This window comes from Mustela putorius, unplaced genomic scaffold (genome assembly GCF_011764305.1).
Source record: "Mustela putorius furo isolate JIRA1106 unplaced genomic scaffold, ASM1176430v1.1 tig00000578_pilon_pilon_pilon, whole genome shotgun sequence".
NCBI classification, from domain to species: Eukaryota; Metazoa; Chordata; class Mammalia; order Carnivora; family Mustelidae; genus Mustela; species Mustela putorius.
The window spans coordinates 2,742,128-2,762,528 of record NW_025421422.1 but is presented as its reverse complement, the minus strand read 5'-3'; the positions used below and the strand labels follow the sequence as shown (position 1 = coordinate 2,762,528).

The 20,401-nt window shown below is 40.1% G+C and overlaps 1 protein-coding gene across 7 annotated transcripts in view; it reads left to right on the top strand.

The window, feature by feature from the left end:
- TTC28 (tetratricopeptide repeat domain 28) overlaps positions 1-20,401 on the top strand; it is a 641,796-nt gene that overhangs the window by 444,187 nt on the left and 177,208 nt on the right. For 6 of the 7 annotated variants that reach the window (XM_045081529.1, XM_045081528.1, XM_013063444.2 and 3 more), the window contains one exon: positions 18,784-19,291. In XM_045081529.1, the coding sequence (XP_044937464.1) occupies positions 18,784-19,291 (508 nt within the window). Of the gene's footprint in view, positions 1-4,845; positions 4,897-18,783; positions 19,292-20,401 lie in introns of those variants that run through there. The other variant, XM_013063447.2, reaches the window with a different exon arrangement.

The window sequence follows — 20,401 nt, the reverse complement described above, 5'->3', positions numbered from 1 at the left end:
AATTAATATTTTAAGTGGTTATTAGAGTAAGCATGGCAGTTAAGAGAATAGGTTGTAGACACAGCTGGCTTGGGTTTGAATCTCTTAACACTCTTCTGCCGTGTGACCATGGGTACATTACTCCACCTCTCTGTGCCTTGTCTATAAAATGGGGAATAACAATACTTTTCTAATTCTGTTGCTTATTAAAGGGACCAGCACAGTGGTCTAATAATAATTAGACTTGTTGAGTTCTTTTAAAACTATTAGGCTTCTTAATGAGAATAGCAAAACTGAGTACTCCACTAGTTAATTAACTGTGAATATGATGACTTTCTTTCTTTCAAAAATTTCCCTTTGCCTTTAGCTTCTTAACTTCTTTCTCCTTAGCTTCTTGGGTTATAGATGGAGCTTGTATGAGAAGTTACCTTCCCTTAAGTTGGCCCTGTCTTTGTCCCCTCTACTGTTTCTCTGTTCAGGCCCTTATAGCTTCCTCCAGACTTTGTCACTCAACTTCTGTCTTCCTTGCCTGCAGTCATGCCTCTGCCACAGTTCATCTTCACACCACCCCAGTGATCTTTCTGTATAGCAAAATTAGAATTAATTACTTTAGTTTGTGTGGTTGCTATAGTTGTGTTTGCTTTTCTGTGTGCCAGTCATTAGCAGAAATATTTTTAACTGAACTATAAAACTCCTTTCTAGAGTGCCAAACATATCAAATAATCTGTACCTTTTATTTTTCTAGAGAAATCCTCCTTGCAGTCTTTTGTGTCCTGCTCCAAGCTTGATTAGTTGTTCTGTGGGGCCCTTCATGGATGCCATTCCGAGACTTCCCTCCCTGTGATCTTGAGAATTCCTTAGCCTCTTTCCTGTCTTGTAGCCTTTGTTTCCTGAATTGCATCTTCATTTTCGGTTCACACCCATATGTTGCTGGAACACATCCTCATTAGTTCCTTAAGAAAAGACCCGTGATCCGGAAAGTTTTTAGGACCTTAAATATCTTAAAACTCTTTACTTTTGCTTTCTACTTTGATGGATAATTTGGCTAGAAATAGAATTCTAGATTGAAATGCTATCCTCCCAGAGTTTTGACTGTATTTGATCCATTTGATCCAAGTCTTTTAACTTTCAATTGCCATTGAGAAGCCAAATGCTACTGATTCCTAATTATTTGTGTATTAGCAGATCCTTCTCTCTGGAATATTTTGGGGTTTTTGTTTGTTTGATTGATTTTTTTCTATGTGTGGGTTTTTTTGCCTATTATCCTGAAAATTCATAGTGGGCCTTTCTTCATTGTCTGGAATCTCATGTGCTTAATTTCAGGGAAATTGTCTTAAAAATTTTATAATTTATTCCTCTCCATTTTCTTTGTTCTCTATAGCTAGAACTTTTATTAGTCAGATGTTAGGCTTCTCAGGTTGATCCTCTAATCTGTCTTTTGTTGTTCTTTCTCTTTTCTATTTAACTGGTCTTTAAAATCGTGTTTCCTGAAGTAATATTCCTCTTCAATTTGTTCTACTTCATGTGCTGTTTTCTGCTGTTATTTAAAATACTGAACAATTATCTCTTGTCCTCTTATTCTTTTTGTGTAGTGTTCCAAAGGTTCATGGCTGCAGGCTGTTATTTGATGTCCCTGAAGACTTTATAATTTTTTGGAATTTTTTTCCCCCCATCCTTTCATTGCATCTGTTCTCTCTTGAGCACTTTGTTTGTTTGTTCATTTTGGTCACTGACTTTCAAATGAGAGATTTCCTCAAATGTCTAGTAATCTTTGGCTGACTGCTCATAAGAGGAGTGAGGCACTAAAAACCGATTAGAGCCTCTGTATGCTTGGATGGGTCTTGTGCACAGAAAGATTTCAAGCAGGTTGAAAAGACTGGGAGGGGGTGCTTTTGGGTTCATGGGTGGGTGGGGGAATCCCCTCGTGTTTACATGTGCACATCTTTCCTTTGGACCAATTTCCTCAGAAATTTATAGTCTGCTGCCAGAATATATACATGAAGCTGCCAACCTAGGTGAAACAGCAGAGGAAAGGTGCTTGTAATATGGAGAGGGGTGCCCTGTGAGGAGACTCTCGCCATTCAGAATACAGACTTTCACTGATCTCCCTGTGTGTCAGTGTAGTGTTTCAGTTTTATCTTCATCTCGAAATCTCTGCAGAGAAAGTAGGCTTCCATCTTCTGCCAGATTGGGGAAGCAGATCTAGGCTATAATTGCTTCTTCTCTAAGCTCCTATCCCATCCTCGGCCTCAGCTCCGAATCCCTTCTCCTGAACTTCAGAAGCCTTAGCGCCTCAATTCCTGCTCCTTTCCAGCATTCTGCAGCTGGACTTGGCACCCCTCCTTGCAAGCCGTTTGGTTTCCGCTCTTCCTGTCCTACTAAATCAGTTACCATTCATCCATCTGCTTTCCATCTCCCAAAATTTGGTGGATATCTCTCATCTGCTGGCATCTTTCTCAGTCTTTTTGTTTTTCTGGGCTTACAGCTTTTGAAAAAAAAATTTTTTTTTCACTATTGTTTTACTGGGGTTTCTGACCAGAAGTTGAGAAAGATGGGGTTTTCATTTGCCCCAGGCACCAGAGGTCTACTGCACTTACTGTTTTCCTGTCTGTCTCTGAAGCTGTGAGTGACTCTACAGCAGATGTCATGTCTCATTTATCTTTCTAGTCCCAGGGACTAGGACATAGTGAGCACTCCAGTATTTGTTGAGTGAACGAGCAAACAAATACATTTGAGCTATTCTCTGTTAGTTTTGCAAACCATTTGTTCTTGAGGTTTCTGGAAGATCAGTGCCGACAGTGCCTATCTAGATATTCTGCCATTGTGGTGAGGCCCATCTCCTTTGAATGCAGCTGTTATTCACAGTATGCTCGAGTTACTTAGAATTCCCAGTGGGCATTGTTATGCAAAGGATTTTATTAAGTATCCAATGATGAATATATCTCCCAGCCTCTTATTACCAGCCCCCTGAAGCACATCCTTGATGCCCCCAGCTGACTTAATCACCACATTGCTCTCAAGTGCCCACCGCATGTTTAATGCACTACTCCAGTTTTGCCTCTGATGGCACCCATGAGAAGTGTGAGGACCGCTATTTATCTTGTTAGAGAGGAGACATTGGAGGAAGCATCCCAGGGGGAAATGTAACTCACACTTGGGCACATCTGGATTCTGCCCTGAAAGACTGGCAGATCCCCGACTGGAACCTAGAGTGAGGCTGTGGATAGTGACCTCTGCCTTTTGTCACCGGTTCAACAAGTTTAATTTCATTACAGTAAAAATTAAGTTAAAAAAAAAAATCAGTGGCTTAAAGCCTCTCCATTCAGCTCGGGTCATGATCCTGGGGTCCTGGGATCGAGCCCCATATTGGGGCTCAGCGAGGAGCCTGCTTCCTCCTCTCTCTCTGCCTGCCTCTCTGCCTACTTGTGATTCTGTCTGTCAAATAAATGAATAGAATCTTAAAAAAAAAAAAAATCAAAGTTCTCTTTTTTGACAACTCATCAAATGCAAATCAAGTTTCTGTGTTTCTTTTAAATTAAACTCAAGTCATCACACTTTCACATCAGCAAAAAATTACTTGTGATAGATTAATGTTTTAGTGTTGTCTTTTTTTTTTTTTTACTTCTTTCTATTTTTTATTTTGTACTCCTTCTGTATGTAAAAGATCTATCTTAACCCTTACTGTCACCTAATGACTCCTTTTCAGCATTTCTGCCTGTTTTTCTTAGGTTCCAGGTACATAAGCACTGACCTGTGGAGTCACTACCAGTAGAGGGATCTTAGAACTTGGAAGCAAAACTTTATTTATCCTCGTCTTTTCTCCTTATTTCTTTCCTCTTCCTCTTCTGAGCCATAAAATTAAGTGAAATAAACATTCCATGTAATCAGATATGATACAACATGTATTATGGGGGAAATGTGCTGCTACTTTCTTGGGAAAAAGCCAGAGCAGGAAAAGTGTGTATCCCACCCCCCTGTGGAAGGGGGCAGCATCAGAAGTGTCATCACTCACCACTCTACTTTCTCCCACTCCTGCTGCTTTTTCTCTTTAACAGTGACCCAATCGTTACCTCCCTTTCAGCATTCACTAGAAGCAAGGTAAACCAATCCACTCTTAATCCCGGAATTTTTTTTCAGAGCAAAACTTCTGAGGTTTCCATAAAATGACACACTTTCCAGCAGTTTCTGCTTACTACCATAAGACTTTGAATAGAACCTTCTGCAGAGGGATGCTGCCATTCTAGGAGTTGGGCTAATTCTTCCTTCATGTTCAGCTTCCAGCATACATACATTACTAAGGCTCATTTAAATGGTCCTGCCTGAACTCAAAGCTCAATACCACTGTTGAAAACCATCTCTATCCCTAAATGGAGTAAACTTAAACCTGAATCAGAATCTATCCTCTTGGGAGCTGCTTTCTGGGATTTTTCAGGCATGCCAGACACATTAACCCATCCTAGACTTGGCACATTCCCTAAAGTTTTCACTTTATATCTCAGAATTTATATATAATCTCGAGGACAATATTAATCAAATAAAATCCACCTCTTTTTAGACTCATGAATGGGTTGGCAAACTTGAAACTCTAAAGGTAGTTTTTCTATCTAGGAGAGAGGGAGTAAAATATGGTAAGGTGCTACTACAGTGTAGTAGAATTGTTGCAGTTTTTTCATCCTCAGTCTTAATAAAATTCTGAGTCTGTACCCAGTTTGTGATATGGTTTGACAATAGCCATTTTTATTAAATGTTGCAAATTAGAAACACCTGCCTGCTAAGCTATTCTAAGCACCTAATTGTAAACAGCAATAATGAGTCCTTTTCAGAGCAAGTGCCCTTGCCTTCTTCCTCATTTTTTTTTTTTGTCTAGGATTTCTGGAGGAAATGCAATGTGATGGGAATACTCACATTTGCAGTCAGGTAGGCCTAGATTTAAATCCCAGCCTTCCCGTTTATTTGTTATTTGACTTTGAACCAGCTGCTTAATGTTGTCTTTTTCCTCATCTGCAAAATGAAGGTAAAAATTCCTACCCTGTAGGTCCTGGTGATGATTTGGGATAATGTAAATAAATCACCTGATATATCATAATTCACTGATATATCATAACTCCAAGATGCACATTTTTTTTTTCACATTTTAGTATCTCTGAAATCAGTAAGTAAGCATACTGGCATTGTTTGATTGTGACACTGTTGTCCTTTTATCTGTGGTTTATATTGTAAGATGCTTCTTAAATTGATGGCAACTTTAATTTGACAAAAGGTAGTGTGCTTGGCTCTCAATGATTAGCCGTTATACTTACTATGATGATCTATTTTTTCCTAAGAAGGACTTTAGTGGTACCCAGAAAGAACCTGAATTTTACTAACTTTTCTGGTCTTTAATCTGGACTACCATTATAATTATTCTTAGGAAAAGAGTATTATAACCAAAAATAATAGTGACCCCTGTTTAGTCACTTTATGTCTCATGCAAACAATGCAAAGGTAGAAGGGAGTTAGACGTCATAAGGCTTAACAAGAATATGATTGATTGGATGAGGAGTAGCAGGTAGAAGAAAATCAAGGACGAATATGAGCGATTGTGTAGACAAACACCAAGGGTACAACTGAGCAGGAAAGTTTTCATGAACTAGGATTTTGCTCACACAGAGCTAGAGGTTGAGAGGTCCTGGTGCCACCTGTTCATTCTGACTTTACCTTCGAGGCTAGAGTTTTCTTCTTTTAAATCTTTGTGTAGACCCAAAGTCCCGTGACGGTCAATTTAGTTCTGTAAGTGTTTGTAGAATGCCAGGTATTATGCTAGACGGTGAAGTTACAGAGATGAATAAGCCAACTCTAGGCTTCCAGAAACCCCAGTCTAACCTGTCCTGTGCTATGCTCCTTTTTCCTTCACCTGTATCTTTCCCTGTTGCTTTAAGTAGAAAATATATGAATCAACTCTTTTTGCTTTACAACGTATTTCCTTCGAAACTTTAGTACATTTCTGGTATTCACTTTCATCCAAAACAAGCATACCACTGAAAAACAAACATGAAAACTAACATGATGAAAAGTTTGATTATACTTATAATTAGAAATTTTATCTATCAGTGTAACCTATATTTAATGTCACTTTGGGTATTTTTATAGCAAGCTAATATTAAAAAAAAAGATAGGATCTTAATTAAAATTTTGGTTTTCTTCAGGGAATGTACTGTGTTCCTTTTTTAGATCTTGGTGTAATGTCTTCTTTCCTTGGGGATTCCCAAAAAGGAATGTTATGTGGTTGCATGCCCAAACAATTTTTGTGCCAAAGGAACAGTGACAAATGCAACAAAAGGGAAATGACATTTTCAGGTTTTTTTAATTAATATAATAAGAGAGGGAAGGGAGGCACTAATTTAGTACATTTAAATTTTAAATAAATGTACAAAATAGATTAAATGAATATAAATGTATGACTTTAAAATTACTTAATTTACTCAGTTTTATTGGTATTTAGCATCTATAACAGCCAGCAGTAACTGAATACTTGTTATGTGCCAGACACTATTCTAAGCTCTAATGTATGCATCTGACAGTCCCATGAGACAGATATCATTACTCCAACTTTATAGATAAGCAAACAAGGGCAGAGAGAGTAACTTCCTTAAGGGAACATAGCCAGCAGAGTCAGTATTCCAACCTAGGTAGTTCTAATCACTATATTACCCTGGAATTGGTAAGTCCATTATTATTTAGGAGACAGAATCAGTAGCTGTTAGGAAAGTTAATAAAGTTTTTTTTTTTTTTTTAATTAAAAAAATTGGGGCAGGGTGGGGGCAGAAGGAGAGTAAGAGAGAGAATCCTAGGCAGGCTCCATGTCCAGCACAGAGCCTGACATGGGGCTTGATCTCACAACCCCAAGATGATGACCTGAGCTGAAACCAAAAGCCGTCGGCTTAACCAGCTGAGCCACCCCAGTGCCTCAGTTACTAAAGTTTAATTAAAGTTTGCTGTCGAGGGGTGGGTGGCTCAGTGGTTAAGTGTTCAACTCTTGATTTTGGCTAGGGTCATGATCTTCGGGTCATGAGATAGAGCCCCACCTGGGCTCCACGCTCAGCAGCGCTGGGATGGGGGGTTTCTTCTCTCCCTCTTCTTCTCCCTCTGTCCCTATCCCTGCTCACTCTCTCTCTCTTTCAAATAAATTAGTAAATTTTTAAAGAAAAAATAAAGTTTGCTGTTGAGTTTGTCACTGAATAACTGGCTGGGATTTTAGAGAGAAGAGCAGTATGTATTTAATAACACTTACAAACCCCATCTGTTAACATTGCCACACAATTCTGAAGAGAATATTTATTATTTAAAATAAAAGTGTCAGAAATTAATTCTAAGTGGATCTTGTATATAAATAATCAGCATTTAGGTAAAGATTATTAAATAAAAAGTAATATGATTATAATTTCAGGAGTTTAATAAAGCTGGTCTTGGGGAGGGCTGCTGAATATGAGGGCCATAAGACAGGTAAAGGGGTAATGCTGAACTTTTGGCTGTTTGGAAGAAATGGTGACAGCATTTGCTTCTTTTGTTTATCATGGAAGTCATAGGAGTAAAGGGGACTTAGGAAGGGCAGTGAGCCTGAGTCTGAGGAGACTGTGAGCTGGTGTGGTGCAGTCTGGCAAAGCATGGTGAGGAGGTACTAGTGGGGACCTAGAGATGTAGGCTCCAGTCCTGCTCTTGCTGGTTCTTTAGTGGATTGGTCTTTGGCCAAGGTACTTGACGTCTCTTGCCCTTAATTTCTACATCAAAAGACATTGAGGAGGTCTACTGATGAGTGGTCTTCAAATTCTGCTCTAAAGAATCCTTCAGGGTGCCAGAGATTCTCTTAATACTTAGGGACAAGAGTGCCCCCTAATCCAAGTTAACCTAAACAAGTACACTTAAATCACAGAAATCATGTGTATTTGTAATTTGGTTTAAGCAAAGTTTGAAAACTGGTGGATTAGGTGATCTATAAGGCCTCTCCCAGCTCTAAAGTCTTCTGTCTCTTGTTCTGAAATCCAAGCTTGGAATCATGCAACAGGGGCAGAAGTTGAATTTGCTGGAGGGAGCAGTTGTACAGAGAGCTGAGATTCCGAGCAGTTATTCTTGAACAGTTAGAAGACATTCATTTGAGAAGGTCTCAGCCTGCGTGAGGACCTATCCTTGACAGTGAGAACGCTGTACTGATACTCCTTCCTGGTAGGTAGGTAGGTTCTCAGTTGTTTCTTCATTTTCTAACATATTTCCAGGACCCTTGGAAACTCCTTTTCACCCAGTTTAAAGATTTCTTGCTTAAATTGTTATCTGCTGGCCCCTGCAAATAAACGATCCTTTTCCTGGGCGTTCTTCCTTCTGAGAAATGTCTCATGTGGCTTTTGTGAATGCACACATATGTGTTTTCTCTCTGTCTCTTTCTTCCAGTTTCTCCATTATATCCTACCCAGGCAAAGCCAGATTTTATGATTTGGTGTAAGTACTGTCTTCAAAGGGTGATTGACTACATTCCAACACCCTACAGAACAATGTTTTATAGCCTACTAAAAGTCAGGTTGGCTGGCAAGAGTAGAATGGAAGAGTTTTGATTGGACTAAAACAGCATTAAGGTAAAGTAGGTCTCCAAACTCAGGCCAAATCATTGCATAAGAGACCTGAGTGGATTATGTCTTTAAAGGCTGATTTTAGATTAGGTTATCTATCACTCCTCCAAATAAAATTGCAGATGTAGGTGAAACTGAGGATGGGAAATCAGTTTCCAAAAAATGATCTGAGCTGATTATTTCAAATAAGTGAGGGAATTTACCCCCAGTTAAATTCAGCTCCCTAAAAGGACTATGAAGACTCTAAGATTTTTACATGGCTGTCATTTTGTGGCCAAGAGCTACATAGAAGGGAGGCAGTTGTTTGTAAAAATCATCCTAGGTAGACGTCGTGGGGCTGCCGTGGAAGGTGTTTGGATGTGAAGGAGGGAGGAGAATCCTTACGTAACCTGAGAGAGAGGTTGGGGGCTAACATACCTGCAACTTGGCAGTTCCAGCGCATAGCGTGGATGCCTGTTGTATTGCCTCAAGTTTACATGGAGCATCAAGTTTTTTAAAAAATGAAATCATTATAAATTCTGGCAGTTTTTATGGTATAATTAAAATGTCTAACAGGATACCTCTGGGAAACTAAATGCAGTTTTACTATTTATAGAGCCAGCTGAGGTAGTGTTTCTTGCCAACTTTCATATCTTATGACCTATAAATTGCTCTTAATAGCTAATCTGTCATCTCAGCTTCTCAGACAAGAAAGCTTGTTTCCTTATTAATCTGTTAATTTGCATCTGCAAAGGACATTTACAAATTCTTGGTTTGAAAACATGGCTGCATTAATGCTGGGCATTATAAATAATTTATCACCTGTGATAGCAACTCTTAGGTCTAGGTAATAGATCTTTCTGACATTGTGTTATTCTTCCAACCCTAATATAATTTTGATAAAAATAATTATTATGAAAGCTCCTCTGGCCCCACAGTATTAGAAAAGGCTGACAGATTGCTGTGGAGAAGCTATAACGATCACTAACTGCTCTCTAAGCTCAGAGTAATAGATTCAAACCAACTATTTCCACCATGGGTTAGTATATAATAAAAAGAATTCAGATAGACTGATAGACACAAATCAGTCTTTTACCTTTTCAGAAGTAACTTCAGAGTAGTCCTCCAACTCTAGCTTTAGGCATTGGGACAGACTAGTTAGATTGATTATAATAAAGCCAGCACCAATAATGGCATGCACACCACAAAAAAAGATTTAAGAATACTAAACACCATATAATTACAACTTCCCTGTTTAGTGTGGTATTTAAGTCTCTTTAGGTTGTGGCTATGAGTTCACAATTCTTAGAGATCCCATTTTGGGACGCTTCCTCCCTACCAAGAGCTTTAATATTTAATTGTTTTGTTGATTTGTCCTTTCCTCTATTTTACTACAAGAAGAATTTTTTGGGGGTAAGACACAAAACCAAAAAGGGAAGAAATCAGAATAATGAGAGCATTAGAGTTATAGCATAAGGCTGAAGCCAGGGCAGAATCTGTGTACGTATTATTGACTTTATCAGCCTGTTAAAGAGAGGCTCTGCATCTCAAGCTGTAAGCTAGTAATCCGAACACAAAGGTAAATCTGACCACTTTAAGATTCAGAGGTTTTGTGTGTGTTTTTTTTTTTTTTTATTTATCAGAGAGAGAGAGGGGGAGAGAGTGAGCACAGGCAGACAGAATGGCAGGCAGAGGCAAAGGGAGAAGCAGGCTCCCTGCTGAGCAAGGAGCCCGATGTGGGACTCGATCCCAGGACTCTGGGATCATGACCTGAGCCGAAGGCAGCTGCTTAACCAACTGAGCCACCCAGGCATCCCTGTTTTTTTAGATAAACCCATAGCAGTTGCTTGGTAGAAGCTTTGAAATCTGAAAGAAATTTTTCTATTACTCCTTATAAAGATGACATTGGGTGATATCGTGGACAGTGTCCTCAATAATATAGATAATAATTTCTTTTTATTTTATTTGTCCAGTTGGTTTTGTGTGACTTGAGTAACTCCAGATGTTCATGACTATCATTTAACTTTTACACAGACTTACTCTATCAGCTCAGCTGCTGGTTAAGGTAGATTTTCAAGCTACAGTATGCTCATTAAATAGAGAATGTGAGTCATTTCAGACTGTAGGAAGTATACAGACCCCACAGAACACGATTCAGTCCTCTGTTTCTATAGGTTCATATGGGGGTGGCTATAGAGTCCCTCCTAATAGGCCTGCGCTTTGGATTAAGTATTACCAGATAGACAGTTTGTCTCTGGGTTAGGAATTTTTTAAGGATTCGCTAAGTTCTGATTTTAGTACCTAATTCTTCTCAAATTTTGTTTTTCTAAAAAAATTTCTAAATTTCAAAAAAAAAATTTTAACTTCTTCATCTATAATCCTGTGGTAATTGGTAAATGCCTAAAATTTAATCATTCAGAAACATGGTAATTCAAATAATTGAATGATCAGGAAGCATTAACTATAACTATGATGACTGGAGCATGACAGTTAGTAATTAATAAAGCTGAATATTGTATTGATAAGGCTAGGCCAGGTTATGCTGCACTAACAGTAAATCCCTAAATCTCAGTGGCATAAAACAACAAAGATTTGTTTCTTATGCCCACTGTATATTCACTACTGGTCAGCAAGGGCTCTGTGCCATATTGCCACGATTGTCACTTCAAGTTCAGTTCTGGTGAAGCAGTGTGTGGCAAGGGAAAGAGAATGTGGTGAAGCGTGCCCTGGTTCCTAACGCACCAGCTGGATGTGATTACATTTATCAGCCAAAGAACAGTCACTGACCCCTGACTTCATGCATGCAGGGATGTGCCATCTTACCTGCTTGGAAGGAGGGAAGCTAGAACAGTTGTGAACAGCCCCAAAGAGGACATTAAATATAATTAGTGATTAAAATAGGTCTTTTTGTATTCTAACTAGTCATTATTTTAGTTAGGCATTGTGGTGTTGTTGGTACCACTTATCTTGCTTCTTTTCATCTATTTCATGGAAATAGATGCAAGTACAGATCTGGTCTGGTCAGCCCCCTGCTTAAACCAGTGGCCCTATTGCCCCCTGGGTGTCTGTAATTCCCTCAACAGGGGCTAAACTCTGTGTAGTCAAATGCGCAGGAGAGCCAGGGCCTGACACAGGTGGATGTGAACCTGGCTTTATTATTAATTGTGGACTTTCAGGCATGACACTTTATCACTTGGAGTCTAGTGTTATCTCACAAATGTACATAAAAATAATGACACGTGTGAAGGGTTGTTATAAGGAGCAAATGAAACAACATACATGGAAAATGCTTTAGGGGCACCTGGGTGGCTCAGTGGGTTGAGCCTCTGCCTTTGGCTCAGGTCATGATCCCGGAGTCCTGGGATGGAGCCACCCCATCCGGCTCTCTGCTCAGCCGGGAGCCTACTTCCCTTCTTCTCTCTGTGCCTGCCTCTCTGCCTACTTGTGATCTCTGTCAGATACATAAATAAAACCTTAAAAAAAATTTTTTTTAAATACAAATAAAATTAAATTAAAAAGAAATTGCTTTAGATTTTACAAATTGATGGACAAACAGAACTTACCCAAACTCACCTTTCAGACTCCCCTCTTTGCCACTACCCCTCCTCTCAGGTCTGAATGGCTTCTCGTCATCCTTCATGCCTTTGCTCTTGCTGTTGCCATTTCTAAGAGATACCTATTCCTCAAATGAGGAAAACTCCAATTTATTTACTTTTAAATTAATAGACTGCATTTTTTAAGAGCAGTTTTAGATTTACAGAAAATATACAGAAGATTTACAGAGAGATGCCACACACCCTCTTAGTTTCCTACTTAGTTTCCCTCACTGTTAACATCTTGTGTTAGTGTGATACATTTGTTACAATTGACAAAACAACATACTTTTATTAGGTGAAACTCATAGTTTACATAGTTTACATTAGGGTTCACTGTCATGTGCAGCCCATGGGTTTTGACAAATGCATGATGTCATGTGTCCACTATTTAGGTATCATGCAGAATAGTTACACTGTCCTAAGAATCCCCTGTACTCCACTTATTTATCCTTTTCCTGCAACCACTGACTTTTTTTGCCTTCTCCATAGTTTTGACTTTTACAGAATGACCATAGTTGGGATGATACAATAGATAGCCTTTTTAGGCGGGCCTTTTTCATTAGCAGTGTACAGTTAAATGTCTCTGTATGTCTCTTTGTGGCTCCATCATTTCTTTTCAGCACTAAATAGTATTCCACGGTAAGGATGTACCAGGGCTTAAGCATTCACCTATTGGAAAACATCTTGGCTGCGTGCAGTTTTGGCAATTATGAATTCATGTGTAGGTTTTTGTGTGGACCATAGTTTTCATTTCATTAGAGTAAATACATGGGAGCATGGTTGCCACATTGTATGGTAAGAATATGTTTAGTTTTGCAGGAAACTGCCCATCTGTCTTCCAAAGTGGCTGTCCCATCTTGTGTCCCCACCAAGAAATGAGCTCCTGTTGTTCCACATCCTCGTCAGCATTTGGTATTGTCAGTTTTTTAGATTTTAGTTATTCTAATAGGTGCGCATTGCTATTTCATTGTTCTGATTTTCAATTCCCTGATAACATATGATGTGAAGCATCTTTTCATATGCTTATTTACCATCAGCATATTTTCTCTGGTGATGTGTCTGCTCACATCTTCTGCCCATTTCAAAATTGGATGATTTTTGTTGTTGTTGAGCTTTAAGGTTTTTTTTTTTTTTTTCCATATTTTGGATACTAGTCTTTTGTCAGGTATGTGTTTTGCAAATATTTTCTCCAAGTCTGTGGCTTGTCTTTTCATTCTCTTAATAGTATCTTTTGCAGAGCAGTTTTTAATTTAAATAAAGTTCATCGTGTCTATTTTTTTAATGGGTCATGCCTGTAGTCTTATATCTAAAAATTCATTGCCAAGCCCTAGATTTTCTCTTATGTTAATTTGTAGGAGTTTTATAGTTCTGTGTTTCATACTTCAGTCTGCAATCCATTTCGAGTCAACTTGTTTGAAAGATGTAAGGTCTGAGTCTAGATTCACTTTTTTTGCATTTGGGTGTCTAGTTCTAGCACCCTTTGTTGAAAAAACTGTCTTTTCTGCATTGAATTACCTTTGCTCTTTTGTCAAAAATTAGTTGACTATGTTTGCATCAGTCTAGAGATTTTTCATGAATGAATGAACAAATGAAGAAACCAACTAACAGACCCAAAACACTCCAATGACTGTGTAAGCTTTGACCACTTGAAGTCAAGTGCTTTTCCCAACGTTAGGTGTTGGATATACCAATGATTCTAGACTGCTCCTGGGTAAAGGGTGAATTTTCTTATGCCTACATTTGCAGAAAAATACTATGAGTAATATGATACAATGTAGGAAGGTGATTACATATCCTCCCATCAGTGGGGCAAGCCTTTTGTGTTGTCTCTTTAGTTCTGATGACATAACTTCTTGTTCTATTTTCTGGTCATTTTCTGCAACATCTTTAATTTTTTTTTTTATGACTCACCACATTGGAAGGTATTAATAGTTTCCATTTACAGATGAGGAAACTGAGGCTCAAAGATGTCACATTACTTGTGTGGTATCACAGTTCATGATTGAACCTGTGCATGCCTGATTTGAGATTCTGCCCCTATTCTTCTACATCCCTCTGCCCCTTGGGTTGTAGGTGGTGAACCCAGGACGTTGAGTGTGAGGGCACTGAACTGGCAGGGAATAGAAGGTGCATGTGGATTTAGAAGAAAAAACAAACTTCTGGTACTAGCTGGTATATTTCCCCTTTAAAAAACCATCCACAATTAATCAGTCAGTAGTTATATTGAATATACAGAAAATATACAGATATCTAATTATTTAGATCTGTCATTTTAATGCTAATTTTCTATCTCTTATCTCTGATAAGAACCACATATTTAAGTATTTAATCTTTAATGGCAGTGTTATCAATGTGGTTATAGTTTGAGTAGTTTAAACTTTCTCTATTTTATGTCTCAAACTGCAAGTCCTTAAAGGTGGTTTTAAAAAGTCTGAGCGAATGTCCTTCTCTAGTTGCATAAAGCTGACTTGTTAGATACAGTTCTTCTGCAAATACTCAGGTCACAGAGCAAAGGGTGATGACTCCTGTGTACTAAATCTGCAGCTGGATATCATGCTTTGGCAAGAACTGGAGTAATTTATATCTTGTAAAAAGAGGAAAGTATTGTCTTATCCCAACCAGATAGTTTGTTAGCATAACTGTTTGTGTGCATTTTAGTATTCAAATACAGATGTTCCAAAATGTTTCCACTGTGGGAAGCAGCTGTTGCTATTCTAGCACAAAAATCTCAGAGAGATTAATATACAAAGGCAGCAGTGAACCTTAGTGGCAAACGTAGCATCTGCTTGAGGTGGGGCCTGTGATTCCCCATAGATGGTGGGTCTTCAGATTCTCGTTAACAGCCTGAAACCATGTTTCAGATCTAAGCTTATTCTACAGGAACAGGAACAAAGACAAGTGATTAATTTGTAATTCACTTAGCTGATAAATAACATCACATGTTATTTGCCCAAGGGCTGTAAAACACTGGACTTCATTTCCTGTGGCAACTGATAGGAATATAGTTGTTCGGTCATAATGACTGATGTGTTCAGTTGCCATTACTAGCTTCTGCTAGGTAACAGAGCTTAGCCCAGCCAGCTTGCAGTCATAAAACATCCATCCACACCTTAGTGATGCATTTTCTGGGAACCTGGTGGTTTTTGCAGGATACTGAGATGCACTGCTTTATTTGATCCCATCCCAGCCCTGGGAAGTATGTACATTGTCTTTATCAGTACCATTTAAATATAAAGGAAACTCGGGTGAAGAAGAAGAGTGACCTATCAGGGCTGTACAGCCAAGGCTTCTGACTCTAAATCCTGTTCCATTCTTATATTACATCTCTAATGTAGAGCTGCCTCTCTAATTTCAGAGGCTGGGATGTGTGCTTCATAAATTCTATTGTCTAGAGAAGCTAGTTTCCAGGACACCTGCCATGAAGAGTTGCAATGAGACAGCACTGTCTAGTAACTGGAGGGTGCCAGGGAAGAGTGAATACTGTAGTCCTTCCCTCTTTCTCCTGCACCCCAGAGGGGAAATGCCCCAGCACTCCCTTTCCTTATGTTCAGAGAACTGCCCCGTGAGCTCCTGTGTCTTCCTGGCATTTTCAGAGAAATGAAGAACGGAAGTAGAAGATCCCATGGCTGTCATTCTGAGTTGCCTTAAACCAGAAGTCCCTAAGAGCAGTGCTGGGGTGCTATGCCTGCCCCAGGCCTTATGAATCCATCCCCCATGGTGTTCAAGGCCTCATTGCCTCCAACCAGATCTACAATTTGGAATTATCTAGTGAATTATTTATGGTTTGTATATTTGACAGAGGCTGGAGTTTGAAAACTCTCTATTCTTGGTGCTCTGCTGGGACCTGGAAACGTGTGTCTGGAAAACCGAGGCTCAGGGAAGTTAAGTTTCAAAAGGCGCCAGAGCTGGTAAAGGGCAGTGCAGTATTGAATTGTGTGCCTGATTCTAAGTTATACTAGCTCCATGGTGAGAGATCTGTGTGCAGCATAGATTTGTGGGTGGGGTTTGTGGACAATGTCCTGCTACTTAGCCAGCCGTGGGGGGAGAACCCCAGAGAGGAAGGTGGGAGGGCCAGGGGGAAAGAGTTGGGGTCCCTGGGCCCAGAGCAAAGAAAGAAAAGGAGATTGTTGGGGAGGAGTGTTGTGAGCAGGAGAAAGCCTTTTGTACTGATGTACAGTTCTAACCTCTGGTCCCAAGGAGGTTCCTGAAGTGGCAAGCCGATACCAATACACGTCCAAGGGGCATGCTCTTCCATGACATCATTGCTACTTCTGCCTCAGTCACAGTGCTGCAACACTGTGGATTTTATGGACTCATTTCTGCCCTTCTCTACTCAGAAAAAACATAAAAGTAAATTTCTAAGTATCTGTTTCCTCTGCTTTCCTCAATCTTTTTATTGAAATGTCTGTGAAATTAAAGCAACTTAAGGGGCACTGGGTGGTTCAGCCAGTTAAGCGCCAGACTCTTTCTTGACTGGGGCTTGAGTCTGGATCTCAGGGTCATGAGTTCAAGCCCTGCAATGAGCTCTCCACCAGACGTGGAGCCTACTTAAAAAAAGAAAATGCAGGGTACCTGGGTGCCTCCGTCAGTTAAGCAGCTGCCTTTAGTTTATGTCATGATCTCAGGGCCTAGGATTGAGCCCTGCGTTGGGCTCCTTGCTCGGGATGGGGGGAGGAGGCTTCTTCTCCCTCTCCCTCTACTCCTCACCGTCCTTGTGCCACGCGCTCTCTTTCTCTCTCTCTCAAATAAATAAATAAAACCTTTTATTTTAAAAAGAGTTTTTTAAAATTTTATTTTAAAAAGAGTTTTGATCAAGAACTACTCTTTCGCAGTCAAAGAAATAGGGTAGTAAATCACTCACATCTATAAAATATTAATGAAAGTGTTCTGAAGTGCACAGACATAGAACACATCTCATAAAGAAATGCCCTTACTCCAGGTGGGACAGCCTTCCCTCATTGTTATTTCCTAGCCTGGAGGCCCTTGTGAAAATCACTTGCCTAATTGTGACAGAGGCACACCCTTTGTTCTGCCATGATCACGTGCTCCTGTTGGGAAAAGGGATCGTGGTGAAGAAAGGTGATACATGGCTAGAGCTTTAGGCTAGTGTAAAGGTTGTTAAAGGTAGACTTGTAACAGGTGAGTGGAGGATGGGTTAAACAGGTGATGGGGACTTGCAATGAGTACCTGCTATTGTATGGAAGTGTTGAATCACTAAATTCAACACCTGAAATTAATATTACACTGTATGTTAACTAACTGGAATTTTATAAAAACTTAATTAACAAAACAAAATGCCAAAGGAGGTCAGAAAAAGCCCAGGGTAGCTAGTGTCCCCTTTATGTCTCTACAAAGAAGTTAGAAACTAGACTAGAATCTAAGACTACATGCATTTGTGGAAGATTCCAGAACCCATGTAACCCTTTTGATATTTTTGTAGTCCCAGTTTGGTTCACTATACCAACAGTCCTTTTCATTAAAACCTTTAAGACAAAAAGGCTCACATACTTTTCTTTACAGGAGCACTGTGTGTGTAGCAAGCACTGTGAGGGGACTAGGAAGATAGCTTTTTTTTCTGCACAGAGGCCAGGGTCAGAAGAGCCTCTAGGCAAGAGGAGTAAAGCTGGAAGAGCCAGGACGCATAGGTGGCTCAGTAGGTTAACTTCTACCTTAGGTTCAGGCCATGATCCTAGAGTCCTGGGATCAGGCCCCTTGTTGGGTTCCCTGCTCAGCAGGGAGTCCATTTCTCCCTCTCCCTCTGCCCCTCCCCTTGTGCAAGCATGCGTGTGCATGTGCTCTCTCGCTGTCTCTCATAAGTAAATAAAATCTTAAGGGGAAAAAAAAAGCTGGAAGAGCCAATGTGGGCCTGAAAGTGGGTGGTGAGGCCCAGTGGGACCACCCCATTCCAAAGAGGTGTAGGCTGGAACCAACCATTGTTTTCCAAATCTAAACCCTCCACAGTAATCAGCCTGGATGATGTCACACTGAGGGAGAGAGAACAGGAGATCGGAGATCGGAGAACAGGACCTGACATTGTCAAAACTGACCCAGTCAGTGTCAGGAGTCACAGAATTATCAGTTGTCATTCTAAACGTCTCCATTACCATTAATCTATCCATTTGCTTTGGGAGAAAACACATCTAGAGAAATGCCCAGGAGCGCAAACACCCAAGCATGGGTTTCTCATGAATTTCCTATGCTCTATTATATGTAGTAATTAATTCGGGTTTTCTTCAACATTTTCTTTTTTTTCCCCCCTTGCTTACATTTTATTTTCATTCTTCAACCTTTTCTTATACTGCAGAGGTTAATGGCTATTAACAGAGATATAGCATAATACTAAAAATGTCAATAAGTCTTTAAACTAAAACGAAGGTTATATGGAACACAGCCTGTTCTGCGAGATTAGGTATTGAAAGTTACTGATTAAATTACCATTGTCTTTTACTAGAAACTTGCTGTTTGGATGGTCTCTTTTTCAGTACTGCACAGGTCTGTGGACCACTGATAGAAACACCATTAAACACTGAGTTGGATGGTTACAGGCAAACCTCGAACATTTTATCTGCTAAAACAAGCCAAAGGCATTTTCTGATGTGCTTTCATTTCTCTGCCTTATCCTTTCTCTCCAGGCAGCTTCATCAGCCCTGAGCAGTCTGGGTCACGTGTACACAGCCATCGGAGACTACCCCAACGCACTGGCCAGTCACAAACAGTGTGTTCTTCTCGCCAAGCAATCCAAAGATGAGCTTTCTGAGGCGCGAGAACTCGGCAACATGGGAGCTGTGTATATCGCCATGGGTGACTTTGAGAACGCTGTGCAGTGCCACGAGCAGCATCTGAAGATAGCCAAGGACCTGGGGAACAAGAGAGAAGAGGCCCGGGCCTACAGCAACCTGGGCAGTGCCTATCACTACAGGAGGAACTTTGACAAGGCCATGTCTTACCACAACTATGTGCTGGAGCTGGCACAGGAATTAATGGAGAAGGCCATTGAGATGCGGGCCTACGCTGGCCTGGGCCATGCTGCCAGGTGCATGCAGGATCTGGAGCGGGCGAAGCAGTACCATGAGCAGCAGCTGGGCATTGCTGAGGATCTCAAGGACCGGGCTGCAGAGGGGAGAGCGTCCTCCAATCTGGGTAAGGACAGGCTGGCCTGCAAGATTCAGGGTCAGTGCCCTGTGCTAGAAGTAGCTGAGGTAGCCCACTATCTTTTACAGGAATCTGAGTGTTTGTATTCAAAAGAATCTCCGCATTGTGTGTGCTGTACGTTTCCTTCAGATCTATTTCCTTGGAGCCTGCCTGCTCTAAATCACACGATCCTTCCTGCCATCACAGTGCTGCAAGGATTAGAATTCTGAAATACTGGAAAAAAGAACCACCCCAACCTTGTAATCTGTTTTGAGAGAAGAGCAACCAGATTTCACTAATTAGAGAGAAAGGGAATGAAATGAGGATATAAAAGCTATGTTTGGTTTAAATGAAAGAGAAGCTGCTAGGAAGTCATCAATGGAAGGGAATTTGAGAAGAATTTTGTTTAAAGGGATTTCTTTACTTGGTGACTTTAGTGCCACAGAAAGTGTATTTTTTCCTCAAAAGTATGTGTATTCACAAATGGCACTGCTAATTTTAGTATAAAAGCAAAACTCCTTTTTGAAAGATCTATTTAAATAAGCTAGATTTGCAGTCACTGTTTGATAGTACTTGGTTACAATGAAGACATTTATAAATTGGAGAATTTATCTGTAAGGGTAAGAGACAATAAGTATTAGTCTCTGGCTACTTTTTAGAAGATCCTGTTATCTTGACTCTACTCGAACAGATGTGGGTACACAATGGAAGAAAAAGATGTGTTTGGGAACAGAACTGGAATTCATCCCTGAGCCCCATTGTTTGTTCTCTGTACACACGGACTCAGGACAGGGAGAGGACAAGGAGAAGGTCACCTCATTGGTCTTAGTGTATGTTTCTTGGATATTAGTAGCAGCAGAATGTACAACTCAGCTCCCTCTTCTTATGTGACCTAGAAAACTGAGACTGCCCCCCCCCCCCCGCTTCTCCATTTATTTAATTTTAACACTATTCCTCCCTCCCTTCTACCCTCTGCTTATTGTGACCAGAGGATTTCATGAATACAGTTCCTAAAAAAAGTCTGGCAAATCCCTGGAGATAACTCTGAAGATGGTACTGAGATCAGAATGACAGTGTAAAGAGTCTGATAAGAACGACAGAAATAAGCTCTTGGCATTA